Source organism: Barbus barbus (genome assembly GCF_936440315.1).
Source record: "Barbus barbus genome assembly, chromosome: 3".
Lineage (NCBI taxonomy): Eukaryota > Metazoa > Chordata > Actinopteri > Cypriniformes > Cyprinidae > Barbus > Barbus barbus.
Window position 1 is genome coordinate 405,750 of NC_136731.1, and position 22,656 is coordinate 428,405.

Consider the following 22,656-nt stretch of genomic DNA (forward strand, 5'->3'; position numbering starts at 1 on the left):
CCAAACAGGCTATTGTCAGACTAAAATCTGCTGGTATATTGGTTGAAATAGGAAATATCTCCTTACAGGCCACTTTTAGTTTGAAATGTTATACAAGGCATGCATATTACTATACTATATATAAGCATAAATATGATAATAAACTATGATATCCCTTATGACAATTAAAGTTGTTTTTACTATAGTAAAAGTGTGGTAACCATGTTTTTTTTTGCAGGTTATCATTTCAATATAAGCAGCTTTACTACAAATACCATGGTATTTATTTAGTAAAACCATGGTTAATTTTCATAAGGGATATTAATGTTTAGATTATATTTTGGTACATTTATATAGCTGAATCACAATAACGCTCACCTGAACTTGAACTAGTTTGATTATAGTAGTCTATTTGTATAATTAGATTAGTCTACTCCTCTCAGGAGGTTGTCTATGTGTAGTTTTATACTGGTTTAAACTTTTACTGCAGAGGTATCCTACAGCATTTCTCTCCACTGTAGGCTATGTTTCAACATATATACTGTAGAAGAAAGACAATAAATCTTACTTGACCTAACGTAAAAATAACATTCAAAATGCTTTCATTTTTGGTACACAATATTGTTGCTATCTATTATACATTTGCATTTTAGTATTGCAATATATTGTGTCACGATACATTGTTGTACCCCTGCATTGTTTTGAATGTTGAACAATTGTATCAATATATATATGTATATTCTATATCCCGCGATCCAACAGAGGATAAGATGTACGGAGAATGGATCTCATCTGTTCCCCACTCATATTGGTCTGAAAAGAGGAGTTTCAGGTCACATGTGAGAAAATCAAGCCCGTCGCATTTGTGAGAAAATCAAGCCCGTCGCATTTGTGAGAAAATCAAGCCCGTCGCATTTGTGAGAAAATCAAGCCCGTCGCATTTGTGAGAAAATCAAGCCAAGTTTCCTCATAAAAAGGCAAATGAGTCTCACAGTTGTAACACACAATACATATATTTGTCCATACCTCTGCATTTTCTCTCAAATAGAGTTTTGTATTTGAAAATCACTTTGCGTTTGTTTGAAAGTCGAGTTTTTCTTTGCAAAACACTGGATTTGTTTGATGAATATTGGCACAAAATTCGCTCCATAGGGATTGCTTGCTTTTTTTCTGCAAAGAAGAACTGCTATTTCTTGTTGAGATTCCTTAAATTCTGGACAGCTGCACAAGACGACTGACCTTAGCACAGATTGCTTATATGCAGTTGTGGTTAAAATTTACAATGCGCTTCTCTAAGTGTTCATTTTATAGAAGAAACCAGACGACTTCTGGGACAGCTGCCAATGGGCGATACAACATGAAGAAAGAGACATAATGGCTGTGGAGATCAGGAAAAGCAGAAGGGTGATTGGCTAAACCCCTGTAAGAGGAATCCGACACTTCTGGGAGGGACTATATGGGGACAGACTGAGAAACAAAGCAGATGTGAAAAATCTGCCATGAGAGGAAGATAACTGCATCCCGAGTCAAAAGCAGATCCTCATCAGCGAGTGAGAGACACTAACAGCCGAAACATGTGCAACTCACTGATCATATCCACAGGTGGGTTACACTTACTTCAGTGCATTTACTCGAGTTACTAATACTTTTACAGTATATTTTAAAATGGGTACTTTCACTCTTACTCTAGTATATTTTTAGAGACAAAACGGTACTTTTACTTCGTTACTGTGGGCGACTCTCCTCTCGTTACTGCATCTTAATGCAATACAAGTTAAAAATGCTTCGGTTTATTCCAAACGCGCCGTCTACTTTTCTCTGGGAAATGAACGATGCCCATTCGCGAATGATTCATTCTTTTGAGTCGATTCTGTTTAAAGGCTTTATCAAACCAGTTGGCAAACCAGTGAATCGGTTCGCGAATCAGTTTGAATGATTCGTTCAGTTCCCTGCCGCACGCGCTGAGTCTCTGAAGCGGTTCTCAGTGTTGCCAACTTAGCCATTTTGTTGCTAGATTTAGCAACTTTTCAGACTACCCTAGCAACTTTTTTTTTCAAAAAGCAACAAATTTAGCAATTTTTTAAAATTTATTTGGCTACTTTTAGCAACTTTTGAAAAGGGACTCAAATCTAAAGAGCAGTAGCCTAGTGACTGCAGACTTAACTCAAGATGAGCGATTCATTCATAAATTGTTAAGATCGCTGTAGAAACACAAACCGCAAGACTAAAGACAATGAGTGCAGTGGCGTGGCTATATAAGGTCTAAATAGCCAGGCACAGAAGCTGCAGCAGCCATGTAGTGATAGCTGCAGCCCGGAGACCTGCAAGTGGGAGGAGCTTACGCCAAGAACAGCAAGTGGGAGGAGCTTACGCCAAGAACAGCAAGTGGGAGGAGCTTATGCCGCAAGTAGACAGGATTTCATGGTAGTTTAGAATGACATAAATATAACACATTTTCATAGTAGTTTAAACTGAAATTCATAGTTTTGTCATTGTGTTTGTCCAATTTCACTGTTAACAATGAAATTATGTCTTATTCTTAGTTTTGTCATTATTATTTGTATTCAATAGCATTCACTGTCAAAATTGAAATCATGTCTTTACACCTGTTACCATGCTTCGTGATGGTGTCATTTTAAGTCCTTTAACTGTAGTAATTTAAGCATATTTCTGGTTATTACATTTTACTTCTACAGTAGCCTTTTAAGGAACATTAAAGTTTAAGGATCATATTTTTTTTAAATCAAATTACAACACATGACAGACTAATGTTCTTCAGAACATGTTACACAAATCAATGTATTAATCTGAAATCTCAGGGTGGGTAAATGCTTTTATTTCTGATGACTCATGTATTCAGCACAATAGACTTGCATGCAGTGGACACTGCACAATCCCAGCATGCATTGCTTCTGAGTAAATCCCACGGAGAATACCACATAACCTGGTGGGTACACAAGAAGCACAATGAGCATTAGGGTTAAACCCAATTTAAAACATTCTCCCCATGCCATCCATGATATGCATGAGTTTATTCTCTTGTTGAACATGTACACACATTTCAAGAATAATCTCTCAGCTCTGTAGGTCTATGCTATGCAAGTTAATGGTGTCCAGAAATTTTAAGTGACGACATGAAGAAAATGAGTCTTTATTACTGTTTTTATATGAAGTATTCCTCTTAAAAACCACTAGATAAAATGATAGTTTATTCACCATTAATTTACACAAAACTGATTATTGATTATTATTATTAGTATTAAATAAAAAAAGGTTATTTAAACTATGTTTTAAATATATTACATTGTGGATTAGGAGGTTAGGAGGGTTATATCTAGAGAAATGCTCCCTCCATACCTCCAGACCTTTCTTTACTGATGAAACAGCAGAAGGAACCCCTCATCCCAGCAGAACTGCTCTGCATCAGGCTAGGAACAAAATAAGTAGAATGCTGTAAAACATGACAAACAAAGATCGACAATAATTATGTGATCTTTCCATTAATATAGAATAATACAAAGATAATGTCACAAACAGAGTTATCCAGCAATTCATAGTGAAATGATGTGGTTGCTCAACCAAGTTACTGTGATCAGTGTATATCATTAAAAATATATGTATGTGAGTGAGTGAGTGTTTGTGTGTGTGTGTGTGTGTGTGTGTGGTGTGGGGTGGTGTGTGTGTGGGGTGGGGTGGGGTGGGGTGGTAAGTACATATCTGTGAGTCAGTGAGATGAGTGTTATAAAAAATTGCACGTTAACTCAACACTCATTACATGTTGTAATAATCAGTGCACTAATATATAGTGCACTGATTTTTTTATGACATAAAATTAACTAACTGAATGTGCAATTTTTTAATAACCCTTTTTTTTACATAATAGCTAAATAACACTCTTACCTACTCATATACACACTCTATCCCTCTCACATATGTATTCATCTCTCCCCACACACATGATATTTTTAATGACACAGTATCTTGGTTGAGGAACCACATCATTTCACTTTCTTGCTTGATAACACACACACACACACACACACACAAACACGCATCCATATTTATATGTTAGTGATATGTAAGTAATAGCGTGCCTGTGTACAGTTGAAAACACATAAGCATGCTGAACTGTTGTTTACACACATGCACATTGAAGTTGTTAACGTTTCTTCGTAAAGACAAAATGGTTTTTTTTTTTACTTACCAGCACAGCAAACTTCTTTTTTTAGCGGTTTGCAAACAATTAGACTTATCTTCTTGTCAATGCTTTTTCCTGTTTCTAAATAATAAGTATGTGACGTATTTGGACACAGGCGGGGCTTGTGACGTCACGCTTGGATGTGGGCGGGCTTGGATGTCCACCGCAGGCTGCAGCGAGACGCTCCTCAAAATTGTTGCCTGGGTGCAGCAGCAGTAGCACGCATTTCAAACTTTTTGATAAAATAATTAAAACAACAACCACAGTTAAAACTCAGTGAATGTAGCTGTTCATGAATTTTTGATCTGGAAGAGACTTAACTACATCTATCAACATGTCTCAATCACTACACAGATGCTTCCGGGTCAAAACCATTCGAAGAACTGTGCAAAGCTGCACTGGCCGCCCTCTCCTTGCCACACTCAAACGCAGAGGTTGAACAGCTGTTCAGCCAAATGAGTGTGGTCAAGTCAAAGTTTAGAAATAGACTGTCACTGCACACTCATAACTCCATACTCCTTGTGCGGTATGGACTGAAGCTGGCTGGTGATACTTGTTACCAGCAGAAACTACCCCACGACGTTCTACAACAGTCTGGCACCACCGCAGCATACAGTTTAAAAGCCATTCCATTCTCTTCTGCTGATACCAGCTCATTGACAGAGCAGCTGGACAGTGAAGATGAAGATGATTTGCTTGCTAACCTATGAATCATCAAAGAATGCAGTTTCTGGAACTAGTGGAATCAATGGCAGTGTACACTGCATTGTGAATGAAAATAGTGCCAGAGGAAACACTGGACAGCTAACCAGACAAGAAGAACCACCATCCTAAGAGAAGCCTAGCAACAGACACATCATATCACATACAAGTTACAATGCTAGCTACAATTGTTTGATATAATTGTTCATTTACTGATACCTTGTTATTAACATGTATAATTGTTGTTCATTTGGGTAGCATATTAACTACCAATACGGTGCTTTAATTGTTGTTAATTGATAATTTTACAAGTTAAAAAGAAAATAGACTACATAAACTGTGATTGTTCAAAAGAGTGTAACTGTTCAATATCAGTGTTATATTTAAAAATAAAAATATCTGATCAAAAAGGTCTTGTGTTTGTATTACTTTTACAAATAGCCTACTACACGTATATCATTTTTTCAAACAAATCTAAATTAAAATTTTAAATAATGTTTTAGCTGAGGTGGCCAATTTGAGAAAACTCATTGTGTTTTCTGTATATTACATAAAGATGCAGTTTTACGGTGCGATTACGTAATGACGTCACAGCGTCTTTTAGCAACAAATCGTTCCGCCTTTAGCAACTTCCTCTGAAAATGAGTTGGCAACAGTGGTGGTTCTCACTCAGATAACAGAGAGTTGAAGAACATCAAGAGCGCTGAAGACGTGGCTTTGGATCTACAGTCAGGTGAAAGCACATCTGCAAAGGCTTGTTTGCTAGAGCTATATGAAGATCTTTATTAGATGAACACCGCGTGTGCTGTCTACTGTTCCACAGGTATAGGCCACGATACCACTATGACATTACCAGTTTGTACATGTACCTTACATTAAATACAATGTATCATTTATACATTAAATAAGCTGTCACAGAGTATGAAATGAACACCCATGGAACCCGCGTTAGCTCTGCGCAGCGGCGCACGGCCTGTTCTAGACACAATTAATATTCATATTTTTACAATATTTACGCTTGCAAAAATATAGGCTACATTTGTTTACATTTTGCAGAACAGAAGATCCGTCAATATGCATTTGTTTCGTTATGTTCAGAGCAGTCATGTGAGGCGTTTTCAGAGGTTTCAGTGTCAGAGGTTATAGGATAATACATAATTAATTTACTTTAAAATATAATTTAATTCAGTGATGCAAATCAGAATTTTCATCAGCTGTTACTCCAGTTTTCGGAGTCATATGATCCTTCAGAAATCATTATAATATATTGATTTATTACCAGTGTTGGAAACAGTTTTGCTGCTTAATATTTTTTGGAACCTGTGCCATTTTGTTCAGTATTCTTTGATGAATAGAAAGCTAAAAAAACAACAGCATCGATAATAAATCAGGCTGAAAAAAATCTGATTCGCATCATTGAAATAAATTACATTAAAAAAACATTAACAGTATTTTGAACAGCAGTGTGTGTGTGTGTGTGTGTATATATGTACTCTATGTATGTATATATATCTATATATCTAAATAAAAATAGAGTATATTCAGTAGTGTATATGATCCAAAGTAACTAGTAACTAACTGCTTGAGTAGTTTTTTTATTCAATACTTTTTTACTCTTACTCAAGTAACTATTCAAACCTTTACTTTTACTTGAGTAAATATTTCTTGGAGTACTTTTACTAAACTTGAGTAAATATTTCTTGAAGTACTTTTACTTGAGTAAATATTTCTTGGAGTACTTTTACTAAACTTGAGTAAATATTTCTTGAAGTACTTTTACTTGAGTAAATATTTCTTGGAGTACTTTTACTAAACTTGAGTAAATATTTCTTGAAGTACTTTTACTTGAGTAAATATTTCTTGGAGTACTTTTACTTGAGTAAATATTTCTTGAAGTAAAAGTCTAAAAGTACTTGAGTAAATATTTCTTGGAGTACTTTTACTAAACTTGAGTAAATATTTCTTGAAGTACTTTTACTTGAGTAAATATTTCTTGGAGTACTTTTACTTGAGTAAATATTTCTTGGAGTACTTTTACTTGAGTAAATATTTCTTGGAGTACTTATACTTGAGTAAATATTTCTTGAAGTACTTTTACTTGAGTAAATATTTCTTGAAGTACTTTTACTTGAGTAAATATTTCTTGGAGTACTTTTACTTGAGTAAATATTTCTTGGAGTACTTTTACTTGAGTAAATATTTCTTGAAGTACTTTTACTTGAGTAAATATTTCTTGAAGTACTTTTACTTGAGTAAATATTTCTTGAAGTACTTTTACTTGAGTAAATATTTCTTGGAGTACTTTTACTTGAGTAAATATTTCTTGAAGTACTTTTACTTGAGTAAATATTTCTTGAAGTACTTTTACTTGAGTAAATATTTCTTGGAGTACTTTTACTTGAGTAGAGTTTTTGGGAGGCTTTCATCTCTTCCCTCGTGGGGCATATACAGTGGTCACCACAGAGACTGATTGGTCATATTCATTTGCAGCTTGATAATTCACTGCTCTTATAGCAGTTCTCTGTCATCTGTTCATCTAACAACACACTGCTTTCTTTTAATAGGCACCAGTCCAACCCTATGATTTCTCCATCAGCATTTAGCGTAGAGAGGACTTACTCTGAAATATAGAGTTTAGTTTCTGATTTAAAGACAGAGCCTCTGATATGATGATAAACATAGATGTTCCAGGACTCCTTAAAACAAAATAGGGGAGTAGAGGGGCACAAAGTGTCCAATTACAGCATATGGATGGTCAAACAATGATACTGGTCACTCCATCTTGGTTAACAGATATGTCCTGAGACTGAATTTAAGTAATAACTTTCAAAAATTGAAAAGAAAAATCCAATTCATGCTGTCCTACCCAGAGATTGCAGTAACATGATGTTAATGTTATTGGCCACGGATCCAAGATCATGCGATCATTAGAGGCAAGGCAAGTAGCCAATACTCAGAATGATTTTTGTCTTGATTTATAAATCATTTTCCTTAGAGACAATAGACGACTGAAACTGTCCGTACTGCGGACGAACAAATCATTTTATTGTACTATTAATGCTACAGTTAATTACTGAAGATGAATATATAATTGATAACAACCCGTTATGATAAATTACGTTCATCCCACTTGAGCTAATTTGCTACGGAGTTGGAGACATCTTGAAAAAAATGTCTTTAAAAAAAACAATTGTATATATATGCATATTATATAATATCCAAGGTACACATCTCTAGTAATTGTGCAGTTAATTATCATATTTTCAGAAAGTTTTGGAATATTTGTCCTCTCCCCAGATTTGTCACTCACTACCGAAACACAGTAGTAATAATTTATTAGAAGGGTTATATTGACCTACTAAGATTTTGTTTACATCTACATTGTAAATATGTATTTTTGCTATTTTATAAAAAAAAAAACCCAGATACATCAACAACAATACATTTTTGTAACAATATTTCCAGTGCAATTATGAGAGTTATATTTTGAATCCAGTTTTTCTTTGTAAAAGGCAAAAAGTTGATCATACTGATTTGAAAGTTAAGGATTCATTAGTTTGAATATACATTGAACCAGAAACTATCTGTAACGTGGTGAACTTTGTCCATGTGCAAGCTTTTAATTAGTCCAAAGGGGCAAGGCAGAGAGATAATCCAGGTACACGAGCAGTAAACAGGAAACGAGACTATAAACACAACAAACTAAACTTAGACTTACAAAACACAGAATGGCTCGGTGAGGCAGCTAACACGTGGAGAGTGTTAAACGCAGGATCAGCGTCAGAGCTAGACATACACACAGACAGGTTAACAGAAAACACAGGACAATACACAGGTGGGATCAAACACTGGTGAACAGAAATGGCATGAGAGCTCAAAACACAGACGGGTGAACAGCATACACAGGATAATGCTCAGCAGAGAGGAAGAGGAAGTCCATGGTTTAAGTAGAGATTGTGTGATAGTTCTCAGGTGTGAGCGTGATTAGTGCAGTCAGCTGTATATATGTCGTCAGTGCAATGGATGATGGGAATTGTAGTTCAGTGTGCTGCGTGGTGTGAGAGTCAATATGATGGAGAGGTGACCTCTGGTGGCTATCGGGTGGAAGGCCACAGACCGGATTCGTGACGCTATCATAACATCTCAGTTGATAATTCAGTATACTTTATCTTTGACAAAATATCCCATGTTCCGGTAGTGACTGCACATTTTTAATAGTGACAGAAATGCTTTGGTAGCGACCACATCACATTACACAACGTTAACTCACAAACTAAAACACAACTAAAATACAAAAAAGCCCAGCATAATTGTACTAATATTCAGTTTATTTCCCCCCAATGATGACATGTTTTCGGTCGGTAGTGAAACTCCACCAAATGTTTCGCTAGTGATAGATTTAGATACTTTTGATCCACGCCTGACCGATGGAAATGTTATTGGCTTTAATTTCTTTGCAGTGTAAGTTTATGCTAGAAATGTTTCGTAATGAGATATTTGTATGATTTGTACATATTAATATCCCAGTCTGTCTAACTTTCTTTACAATGAAATTTTATTATAAATGAGAAACTTTTTTTTTTATGTCTGAAAAAAAAGCATAATTATTGCTACAATTGTCATATGGAACATGCACAACATATGTAGTACATTTTAACAATCAACAAGTTAACACATCATTAACCAAAAAGGTAAATCAGATAATAAATAAATCAAAAATCAATATTTCAAAACATAATTACCTAAAATTGATGACACACACTTAAATGTAATTAAATTAACTCTAAAGTACATATTCCACAAAATTTGCTTAAAACATTATAATAGAAGGAATGTTAAATACAATATACCTTTTTAACGTTTTGTTTATGTTGTAATATTTAGTTTTTGTGCTTTTAGGACCCCTTGAAAATGAGATGTCACCTCTGAAGGGGCAATCCTTTCTATAAATTCAATATATTGATTAAAACATCAGTTTGAATAAGGAAAGGAATATCTTTGTCGTAGTATCCCGTCAGTGGTTAAAGTTGCCAGTCATTGCATTGGTGCACTTTACATGTACATTTTTTAGAATTGGAAAGATAATAAAGCTATTGTTTGGTAAGTGAGATCTCTGATTGTAGTTCCTAACCCAATGTTGGTCGCGCTTAAGTCTGTTGACACCAATAAAATGAGCTTAATGTGGCAATTTACTGATCTGAAGACATCAGCATAACGAATGAGGTGAAAACAGGATCTATTGACATGAAATAAAGAGTATTTTCAGTTGCTCTGATAATAGTGACGAGCCATAGACTATCAATAGCAATTAAACAAGCCATTCAGGATCATCAGCAGACCATTTCACTTTAATCTGAGTGTTTGCTGTTAGAAACAGATCGTTTGAGCCAGAATATGTGCTGAAAGCCTGTTCTGACTCTGCCTGTTTTAGCATTTCTGCTCCCCATACTGGTCCTTTTGTATTCTACTGCTTGAATTTATTATTATATATTATGTGTCATTCCATCATATTAACAGCACTTAACGAGTCACTGCCGGTAAGTAAAGTTTGATTACTGTTGATCTGTAGATGTAGATATAATAGCTTTCATAATAAGTTATTGTGAAATACATAGTTCTGTTTATATTACAACATCTTTGAACAGCTTAAGATGTTATTAAGCACTTATCCCTCAGTATATTAGTATTATGTAAACATTTTACATGATTATCTCATCCCTACTGAAAAAAAACAATGGAACCCTGCCCAAAACGCAATGGAAAATGTAATGGATTTAATGGTTATGATGGGAATTGTATTGGTTTTAATGGAAACTATAATGGCATGGTTTTTAGGAGCTCTTGGCACGTACGTGTATATACCTCTAAGAAAAAGATAATACCACCAAATTGATTAAATACATGGAAAAATATTTCACATACAGGAACTATTCACCAATTTAAATTGCTATTCAAAGCTGTAAAATCCACAAAAGTCCACTAGATAGTGTGCTCACAGCACAGGGATATAGGCTCATGCGAGACACAGCAGAACATAGAAAGTGCAGTATACTTGCAGCAGCGAGCATGTGAGGACAAACGTCTCAGATCTGAGAGGGGAATTGATGGAAATCCATCTCAAGTGCTGAGCTGCCATACATACACTGACATATTTTGTTACTTATAGCAGTATTATCTTTCAGTAGAACACTTTAGCATCTATCCCGACTCATATAATGTGTTTCTAACAGCAAACACTCAGAATAAAGTGAGATGACCTGCTGATGATCCTGAATGTGTTGTTGAATCTGAGGCTCATCAATATTAACAGCTGCTGAAAACACTCTTTATTTCATGTCAGTAGTTCTGTTCTCACCTCATTTATGATGCTGATGTCTTCAGATCTCCTGTAAATGGCCACTTCAAGCTCATTTCATTGGTGTCAGCAGACTGAAGGTATTTACAAATATGTGCATTTAATTACACAAATGGGTTTATATAATAAAAACAAACTTTTCAGGCATATTTAGAAGAAGAATCATTTGATGACGTTCAAACACTGTGTTTAAGGATCATAGTGCAGCCCAAAAATACTCATTAATCATCCATTTAAATCTCTATACTTTAATACCATCCTTCAAAACACTAGCTTTTACCCATTTGTCAGAAAGAACAAGTTTATAATCAGTTAAAGTAGCCTAATAAAATTAATAAACTTTACTGTAAAATACAGTATTTTATCAAAAACAGGTCAGAATAACTATAACTAATATAACTAATGACTAAAGAATAATTATACACACATTTGCACTTAATGGGTTTTCTGTGAATAGATATCACTTTGGTCACTTTCATTTGTTGCAGAGACTAATATTTGACATCTGGTCTTTGACCCTATAAAAACAAACTCAGTAAGTGATATATTTTTTATTTTGGCAGATCAGCTCCTCCCATACTGGAACGCGTCATAAGTTAAGCCCCTCCCACTCTGGAACTCATCATCAGTGAAGCCCCTCCCACACTGGAACGCATCATAAGTTAAGCCCCTCCCACACTAGAACTCATCATCAGTTAAGCTCCTCCCACACTGGAACGCATCATAAGTTAAGCCCCTCCCACACTGGAACTCATCATCAGTGAAGCCCCACCCACTCTGGAACTCATCATCAGTGAAGCTCCTCCCACTCTGGAATCATCATCAGTGAAGCTCCTCCCACTGCAGTTCAGTAATAAATGCTGGAAGATGTCCATCAGTTCAGGAGTGAAGAGGAGCATCAGAGCATCAGGAAGAGCTGAAATCTGATCAAAGACTGAGTTTATTAAAGAGGACAGAGAGAAGATGAGAGATCCAGAATCCTGCAGAATCAAACACACTCAAGATACTCAACAACAAACAGGTTGGTCTTTATTCTTCATTCATGATGCTGAAGAACATTCATGTTAGAAAGATTCAAGCACTTCATCACATTTAGAGAAAGATTTCAATAATGAAATTGTGTTTTTGTTATATTTTTAAGCAATAAACAGCTAATTGTATGAAGTAAATGTGCTTTCCAGACTGTCTGACAGGGTTGAAGGAATATCTTAAAGGGATAGTTCTTCCAGAAATGAAAATTCTGTTATCATTTCCTCATCCTCAGGTTGCTCCAAACCTGTTTAAATTTCTTTGTTCTGCTGAACTCAAAGGAAGATATTTGGAAGAATGTCAGGAACTAAACAGATATCACCCCCCATTGACTACCATAGTATTTCTGTTTCATACTATTTTTCCTGCTATGGGAGTAAATGGGGCCGAGATCTGTTTGGTCCCTTTAAAGTGCCCCTATTATGCCTTTTCAAACATTACCTTTCATGCAGTGTGTCATGTAGCAGTATGTGAACATAAACTTTCTGCAAAGTCGTGAAGCCGAAAGTGCACGATATATAAAGTAAATGACTCTCAATCGGCTAAACGAGCTGTTAGGAATCCAAATCTTATTCTGTTACGGCTGTACGTCACGAAGTAACACATTTGCATAATATCCGCCTATGGCTGTCATTCACACTGTACACAGTAGACCAATCACAAAGGACTGCGCCATCTGACCAATCACAGCAGGGAGTGCTCACGGAAAGGAGAGACTGATTCTTTGAACTGCTTTGCACGAGTCGTTTAGAATCCTTTAGAAAGGAGGTCAAATTAAAGCTGTTTTTGAGAAAACTAGTGTTTTTTTACTTGGATGCATGTAAACCTGTTTTAGGAGACTCATAAAACAATATTAGCAACCTTAAAAATGGCATAATAGTGGGACTTTAACATTAGATGATTGATAGTACTCACTACAACAAAATTAATTTGTGCCTAAAATGTTTTGAAAACAATACCTGAAATGTCAATCTACCTCATTCATGCAATTAATTAATAAAAACACAACAGAATCAATATAATGTTTCACAGCAGCTGACTTGTTTCTGTTATTACAACAGGACTCACTTTCATATTTCGCTCTTTGAAGATTGGTTTATTTAAAGACTTATTTAATGATTTTTAAAATAATTTTTTCATTTCAGAGCTGATGGAAGAAAGCGAGGAGAGTAAAGAACTGAGTGAAGTGGAGGAGGAGCATCATGACAAACCTGGAGAAAAACCCTTGAGTCACTCGAAGACTAAAAATAAATTTTCAAAGAAAAGAAGAGCCAATCAATCAATCACCTGCACTCAGTGTGGCAAGAGTCTCACAAACAAACAATGTCTTGAGCGTCACATGAGAGTTCACACCGGAGAGAAGCCGTTCAAGTGTGATCAGTGTGGAAAGAGTCTCACAAACAAACATCGTCTTGAGTGTCACATGAGGATTCACACCGGAGAGAAACCGTTCACATGTGATCAGTGCGGGAAGAGTTTCTCACAATCCGTACATCTTAAACGTCACATGAGGATTCACACCGGAGAGAAGCCGTTCAAGTGTGATCAGTGTGGAAAGAGTCTCGCAAACAAACATCGTCTTGAGTGTCACATGAGGATTCACACCAGAGAGAAGCCGTTCAATTGTGATCAGTGTGGACAGAGTCTCACAAACAAACATCGTCTTGAGTGTCACATGAGGATTCACACCGGAGAGAAGCCGTTCACATGTGATCAGTGCGGGAAGAGTTTCACACACTCAGCACATCTTAAACGTCACATGAGGATTCACACCGGAGAGAAGCCGTTCAAGTGTGATAAGTGTGGGAAGAGTTTCACATACAAACATAGTCTTGAGTGTCACATGAGGATTCACACCGGAGAAAAGCCGTTCACGTGTGATCAGTGTGGAAAGAGTCTCACAAACAAACATAGTCTTGAGTGTCACATGAGGATTCACACCGGAGAGAAACCGTTCAAGTGTGATCAGTGCGGGAAGAGTTTCACAAACAAACAATGTCTTGAGCGTCACATGAGGATTCACACTGGAGAGAAACCATTCAAGTGTGATCAGTGTGGAAAGAGTCTCATAAACAAACATAGTCTTGAGTGTCACATGAGGATTCACACCGGAGATAAACCGTTCACGTGTGATCAGTGCGGGAAGGGATTCCCATACAAACATAGTCTTGAGTGTCACATGAGGATTCACACCGGAGAGAAGCCATTCACATGTGATCAGTGTGGAAAGAGTCTCATAAACAAACATAGTCTTGAGTTCCACATGAGGATTCACACCGGAGAGAAGCCATTCACATGTGATCAGTGTGGGAAGAGTTTCACACACTCATCAAGCCTTAAAGGACACATGAGGATCCACACCAGAGAAAAGCCGTTTAAGTGTGATCAGTGCGGCAAAACATTTCGTTGGTCTTCATACCTGAAAACTCACCTGACAGTTCATACGAAGGAGAAGCCACATTCCTGCTCTGAATGTGGAAAGTGTTTTTCACTGCTGCAGCGTTTACATCTACATCAGAAAATACACACCGGTGTGAGAGAGTACTTGTGCTTCGAGTGTGAGAAGACTTTTATTACAGCGGGCTCTTTAAAACTGCACCAGATGATTCACACTGGAGAGAAACCTCACAAGTGTTCATACTGTGACAAGACATTCAGTTGGTCAGGATCTCTGAAAACACATGAGAGGATCCACACTGTAGAGAAACCTCACAAGTGTTCATACTGTAACAAGACATTCAGTGTGTCATCGAATCTGAAAAGACATGAGAGAATCCACACTGGAGAGAAGCTGCACACGTGTGATCAGTGAGGAAATAGTTTCGCTTTTAAAAGTCACCTGAAGCTCCATACAGTGGAGAAACCACACAGCGATGTTCACAAGTCAGATCGCTGGAGTCAGATTCAAGACTCGAGTGATTTAATGGCTTGCTAAAAAAATCTCATTAAAAATCCTCATGAATTGAAATCATCCTAATTTAGCTCTAGACAAAATATATGATCTTCTATGATATGGTATTTTAAGGTTAATGTACATCCAGCCTGTTACTTGGGTTTTAATCCATTACGATGTACAAAACAGTTGATCTGTAATGCTATTCTACAAGAGATCTGCCTGATCTACCATGACACATAAGGAAATATCTGACAGATATTACAAGACCATACAAATAAAGTCTTTCTTTATGATACAAGTCAGGGGTGTTCAGTTAAAGTTCCAGGAGGTCCGTTCTCTTCCCAGCGGAGGTCTGGACTAAAATAAATTATTTAAGGGGCCATTCTACAGAATTCCTCCAAAGCCAGAGTTGGAAACGTCTTGAAAAAAAAGTATTAAAAAAAAATAATAATGGTATATATGCATATTATATAATATCCAAGGTACACATTTCTAGTAATTGTGCAGTTAATTATCATATAGTATTTTCAGAAAGTTTTGGAATATTTGTCCTCTCCCCAGATTTGTCACTCACTACCGAAACACAGTAGTAATAATTTATTAGAAGGGTTATATTGACCTACTAAGATTTTGTTTACATCTACATTGTAAATATGTATTTTTGCTATTTTATAAAAAAAAACAACAGATAAATAAACAACAATACATTTTTGTAACAATATTTCAAGTGCAATTATGAGATTTGTTGTATTTTGTATCAAATTGTTCTTTGTAAAAGGCAAAAAGTTGATCATATTGATTTCAAGTTAAGGATTCATTAGTTTGAATATACATTGAACCAGAAACTATCATAACATCTTAGCTGATAATTCAATATTCTTTGACAAAATATCTCATGTTCCGGTAGTGACTGCACATTTTCAATAGTGACAGAAATGCTTTGGTAGCGACCACATCACATTACACAACGTTAACTCACAAACTAAAACATACTAAAATACAAAAAAACCCCAGCATTATTGTACTAATATTTAGTTTATTTCCCCCCAATGACGACATGTTTCAGTCGTGACTTTTTCGGCAGTGAAACTCCACCAAATGTTTCGGTAGTGACCGATTTAGATACTTTTGAACCCAGTGTAACGGCTCCTATCTGCGTTGTGTGTAATAATTGCGACAACCGACACCATCTCACGCCTCGGTTGGATCATTTAATTCTGTTAAAACACATTCAAATGAAGTGATCAGTTTCACAGCATTCGTACACAACGTCCTGCAATGACGGGTGCACATTAACCTTTACAATATCATTTGGTAACAAGAAAGTAGAAAATATATAAATACATTTTTCTAGAGCACTCACCAACCACAACCACTCTCTTGACTGCGAATATTAATGACTTAACCGGAACCAGTTTCCAACATGACGCGAGCCAACGAACAGAGAGTGAGGGTCGATTATAATTAAAGGGCCATACACATGTAAAAATTAAAGCAAGTGGAAGCACCTTTTTTAACGTGTTACACCCCCCCTACTGAATTCCACTTGCTTCCACACAAAACACAAATGCTAGTACTGCCACTGACCACAATATAACATCAGGTACATAAACACAACCATATACAATAATAAGAAATTAGAAGAAAAAAAATGCATTAAGTGTTCAAAACTTCATGAAATTGTCAGTTCAATTCAGTGTAGACACTATTCCCCTCAGGAATTAAAGTGAAAAGAGGGTGGCCAATCCCCTGGACATTCATAGACAAACATGCCCATTACATGTTAGCTAAACAATGACAATTAATACATTTGGACACCCAAGTTAAACGATTATATTCATATAATCCAAAGGATGATGTAAACGCTGTGTACCTCCGATCATCTTCATGAACTTCTACATTATAGTAGCCAGATGTGAGGTCCATGGTAGAAAAATAGGTATTTTCACCCATCGCAGCAAGAGCATCTGCTTGATGGGGAAGTGGATGCTCATCCTTGATTGTGCGAGCGTTAAAGTTTCTGTATATTTTGCAAGACAACTGTACATTCAGAACTATACTCTTCACACACACTCTTATATACTGATTCAAGATCATAATCCAACAATGATGGGGGATTATCATTTGGCCTTACACTCACCCCCTCCACATGCAGGCCTATTCGTTTCCCGTACGTGGAACAGCATCTGACTCAGGTAACATACTGGCAGTGCAGGCTTTAGCTTTAGGACACTACACGTGCATGACCTGCTTTGTGACAAAGAAAACACAGATGATTTGCTCGGCAGTGAAAATGGGTGGTGTGGCCAACATCTCCACACACTTCACATGGTAGAGTAGGCCGTACCCTATTTCTTTGTGACTTAGGCAGATGACGCTCTGTACTGGCCTGATTTCTTGATTGCCTGTTCTCCAATACACGTTCCAACATTGTTAAGATTCGTTCCATTGGTTCAACGGGCTCTTTAGGTGGAGTTTGATGTACAACAGATTCTGGTATAACAGTTGTTATAAGCTTTGTTTCAGAAGGCTGAACAGAGACTTCCTGTTTTAAAAGAGTGATGGTTGGGGGCACTCTAGGCACAGAATTACATCGTTTCTCTCTACCATACTCTTCCAAACGTGCATGGACATCGGCTGCTGTCCATTACTCCACAGGTCTGCACTTGAATATAAGGGAGAGCTCAGGCTCCGGACAATGTCTGATAAACATTACGGTGAGCTCACGGGACAGATCATCAGTCTTCTTATTCTGTCTCTTTAAACAGTCCTCGGCCATGTCCATGGCTCTATTTAGCCTCAGCCAATAATCAAAGGGGTCCTCACCAGCATGTGGGAGTGTGCCATAAAAATCAGCTAATGGCATGCTAGAATAAGCTGTGTCACTGAAATGCTGTTTCAGCAAATCAAAAATAGGACTTGGGCCCTTGCACAAATCAATGGAGGGGTTACTGTGCAAGCCCACCCTCACAACTTCTCGTGCCCGCCCCCATAAGTCTACTCATGACTTCATCAGCTTGTTCGTCAATTGGCGTCCCGATCTTGCGCAAATATGACAGCACTATGCCTTTCCACTCATGTATTGTGTATGAGTCAGCTCGGTCACCCCTAAAACAAACAGGTTCTTTGATTTCGGAGTTTAGAACTCTGTTTAAGACAGAGACACACTACTAGGCCCGCACACTTTAGACTCCAAACAGGAAGCAATGCTCTCCCCAATAGAGCGTCCCATCCGTTCCACCATCCCCACTAGTAATTCCATTGACTCATTGCCTTCCTTTAAACTTGCTTGTTTCAATTCACCTTCACTTAACTGAGGTGGTGGAGTACTTAAGCGATTGTTTACATCCTGTACAGTCTCTAAATCAAACATGGGAGTGGATATGACAGCAGTACAATATAATCTACCTCTCCCCACTGGCACTGCTGGCATTGGTGAAAACATGAAAAGCCCTCTACCTCTCCCAAAACTGTTCTCTGACTCCATTTCCAACACTGACAATAGCAAAGGTGAACAAAAAAATAAATAAAAATGCTTACTCAAAAAAAATAATTAAATGTTCACTCCTTTTTGTAAAGAAAAATTGTAAATGTGTTGTCTCAAAACTTTAAAATAACACTTTCAGAGGGCAAAAGAAAAAAATGCAAATATATCCTAGTTTCAGGGCTCAAAGATCAATCAAAATGTATTTGTGCAAAATGTCAGTCCCTTTCATACAACTTTTCAATAAACCTGTCTTCAAAAACAAATATGTGCTTCAAATTTAAATGTTCATCTGCTCAAATTGATGCCTCAGTACCAGAAACTTTGTTCCTGCGGTGAAACACAGTCCTCTACTCCTTGTGGTTACAATTGGTACTGCACCAAACAGCTCCTCCTCTGAAACCCCCCCCCCCCCTCGTATCTCCTGGGCGATCAAACCAGGATCTAATGAGGAGGACCCCCTTTTTGTCACTCTTGAAAAAAAACCAGAACTCATACTCCCAACTTTCCAAGAGAAGAAGACTTTTACGACCTTGCTATCAGCACATTCCAGGAAAACGTGCCTTTTCTGGGGTGCTATCGAAATAGACAAAGAGAGCCACACCCTGAAGGATTTTGTGTTAAAGAACAAAGTTACACTGGTTTCTGCTATTGAAACAATATACTCGGGAAAGAAACACTATAGACAATATAGTTAGACATATATTAATAATGTTGTTGGTTGTGACATTTATAAGCTTGTTGTGTTTTATTTTAAATCTATGGTAAATCTGTTTCCAGAATGTATAAAGTTTACCTGATGACGAGATGTCAGGTCACATGCGCGATGTTTATTGGGAATTTAGGATCGTTTGATCAATGCCTTAACTACGAAATTGAATATAGAATCAATATATGTGTTTTGGTTATGCAAAATTATGTACTGTTTGGTTTCGGATGAAAGCTGATTTCGTGAATAATAATATTGTGGTGTGAATGAAATCTTATCTGTTTTCATTAATGCATATTTACAAGACGAATAGAAGTTTGCTGTTATAAGCTTTTTTTGTGATAAAATAACTGCGCAGATAATGTCTGTGCAACACGCAACTGTGCAGGGGACGGGGCTCCGCCCACAGCTACACTTGCGATTGGATAAAAGGCCCAACAGAAAAGAATCCGATTGGATCAGGCGCCCGGAGGCAGATCCCAAATCGGCTCGTTAAAACCAGATGCACAACCGTGAAAGGTGTTGGAGTTGAAAACTAAAAGGAGGCTCACGCACGCCTCGCTCCTCTCTCGTTCTGCTCACGCTGCAAAGCGCTTCTGGCCTCGCACATCACGGCAGGGCTTGGCAACTGAGACTAAGACTCAGTTAAACTTTGAAAGAACTTTAACATTGGAAGCTAAGACCTGAATCGACTTCCTGAGAGCTTCATCGAGTCAGAACGAAGTCCTCCAACCACTGAAGAGTATCCGCGTCACACGACCTACCGAGCAGCCAATCCGCACGCGGTCCGTCTCGACCAAAACAAAGGACGGAATTCACCTGAGGAAAGAGGCTCTTTAAATCTAAAGAAACCCGAACAGTAAGGCAAACCAACTTCTCTTGAATCTACTGGAAACTGGTGATATATCTATCTCTTGTTTAAAAGTAAAGATAAGGGTTCTTGCGTGTGATTTTCCCTCAGGCTGAAACGAGCATTAAAACCTAAGACTCTCTCTCTTCAGATGCAAAACAACTCGCTCCCATCTGTGTGTATGTTTAAATCGTCTGTTTTGTGTTGTCTAGTCAGTAGTGTATTAGAGTAGGAATAAACCTTGATTTTATTAAGAAATCTCTTGTCTGTGCTATGTGATTTTGCATATCGTAATTATTTGCCAAAAAGATCGCGTTTTACCTAAGCTCATAAACCGGAGAACTAAGTTAACTAGTTGTTTATTTTGATCGTTGGCCGCGAGTAAAATAAACAAAATTGTTAAGAGATAACTTGCTGATATTAATGCTTGCTGGACAAGTCGTTAATAAGGTATAAGTTGGACGTTCTGATTAATATCCATTAATCATATGATCATCACTCGTACGAGTGATTCCCTAAAAGTAAGATAAAATAAATATATGTAGGATTAATTTCTTACAATTACTTGCCAAAAAGATCGCGTTACCTACACTCATGAATTTGATAACTATTTGGTTTGTTTTATCGTTGGCCGCAATAAGATAAACACAATTGTTAAAAGATAACGTGCTGATTTTAATGCTTGCTGGGCAAGTCATAAATACTTCTGTTGAGAGACTGACAAACCCTGCGTGTTTTGAGTTTGAGCTCCGTCAAGTTGATTCTTTATCGTCTATTTTTATCTTAAAAACTATTTTATACACTATCATTTTCGTTTCTATAACGTGTGAATATATCCACGATAGCATTCTAAAACAAAAACAATCGGAGCGCCTTGTTATCACTAGTTTTATTTTGAGTTCTCGTGTTTGCTATTAGCTTATAGCCCGTTAGCATAGGCAGCGTGCCTGCCGCTAATCTCGCTTACACTGCTAATACTCTATTCACACACATTGCCTTTGTCTCACTCTTATTTGCTTAAATGGTGGATTTTTGTCTACCTTTTGAGTGCAGGTGAGGACACATTCGAGCTGCATTCGGTGCAGCTGGAGCTGGAGGCCGTGGAGAAGCAGATCCGCGACCTGGTGGAGAAGCAGGCCCAGCTGAGAGAGAGGAGAGCCGCGCTGGAAACATCCCGGGCTGACGCTCACAAGTCCGGGCTAAGTATACAGCACGCTGCTAACACTCCCACCAACCTCTACTCCGTGTGTTTCTCTGCACAGACCCTGTGCACCCAGAACGCGACGGTGTGATCGTCGGAAGCTCCATCGTCCGGCATGTCCGTGCTACGTTAGCTGAAGGTAAAGTGCACACTCACTGTTTCCACGGTGCTCATGTTCTCGATGTTTCTGCGCAGATACCCGCGATCCTGAAGGGCGATGACAGCATCGGTGCTGTCGTGCTGCACGTGGGGACTAACGACATCAAGCTGCGGCAGACAGAGACACTGAAGAGGGACTTCAGGAGCCTGATCAAGACGGTACGCAGCACATCGCCCGCGGCGAAGATCATCGTGTCAGGACCACTTCCGACGTATCGATGAGGACACGAAAGGTTATCATTTGGTTTAAGCCAGGTTTCAGTCAGGCAGAGTACATCAAAATGATTATCTGTGATCATTTCATTTACAATAACTGCTTTGGGTGCGAGTGATCTAATATTTAGGAGCCCAAGCTTTAAAAATTGTTTTTGTTCATTTATTTTGTGTTTTTCTGGTAATCACGATGAGATTTTTTCTAGATCCTGCATTAAATTTATATTTTGACCTCGCTATTCGGGGAACAGACACAGTCTGTATAGATTGGACAACGCAAGTACTTCTATCTTTTAAGTGGGTAGAACAAAAGTCATCATAGCAGTTATTTGAGAATTGGCTTACTAGTCAGATGGAGCGTAGCGTCCTGGAGATGTTGTCCGACAGGAGTTCCGCTCCGACTCTGCTGGGGTGCAGGCCATCAGCACGGAAAAGCCTAGGACGCTCCCAGAAAAGATTCCAATTATTAACAAAGAGCAGTTTCTGTTCTTTACACCATGACAATAACCATTCGTTTAAAGCAAACAGTCTACTGAACCTTTCGTGTTCCCGTCGATACGTGGGAAGCGGTCCTGACACGATGATCATTGTTGCGGGCGATGTGCTGCGTATCGTCTCGATCAGGCTCCTGAAGTCCCTCTTCAGTGTCTCTGTCTGCCGCAGCTTGATGTCGTTAGTCCCCGCGTGCAGCACGATAGCACCGATGCTCTCATCACCCTTCAGGATCGCGGGTATCTGCGCAGAAACATCGAGAACACGAGCACCGGGGAAACAGTGAGTGTGCACTTTACCTTCAGCTAACGTAGCACGGACGTGCCGGACGATGGAGCTTCCGACGATCACAGCGTCGCGTTCCGTCTCGCGGAGGGGAGCGAAGCGGT

The 22,656-nt window shown here is 37.9% G+C and overlaps 1 protein-coding gene across 1 annotated transcript; it reads left to right on the forward strand.

The window, feature by feature from the left end:
- Positions 1-1,417: 1,417 nt before the first annotated feature.
- Positions 1,418-18,701, forward strand: LOC306856424 (uncharacterized protein). Its single transcript, XM_079395709.1, has 3 exons — positions 1,418-1,581; positions 11,798-12,255; positions 13,409-18,701. Exons 2-3 carry the CDS (start codon positions 12,198-12,200, stop codon positions 15,073-15,075), a joined length of 1,725 nt encoding a protein of 574 aa, XP_079251835.1. The 5' UTR covers positions 1,418-1,581; positions 11,798-12,197; the 3' UTR covers positions 15,076-18,701.
- Positions 18,702-22,656: the final 3,955 nt, after the last annotated feature.

Coding starts and splice junctions, on each gene's coding strand:
- LOC306856424 (XM_079395709.1), top strand. CDS start 12,198: ATGAGAGATCCAGAATCCTGCAGAATCAAACACACTCAAGATACTCAA. Junction 12,256..13,408: donor AGATACTCAACAACAAACAG/GTTGGTCTTTAT, acceptor TTTTCATTTCAG/AGCTGATGGAAGAAAGCGAG.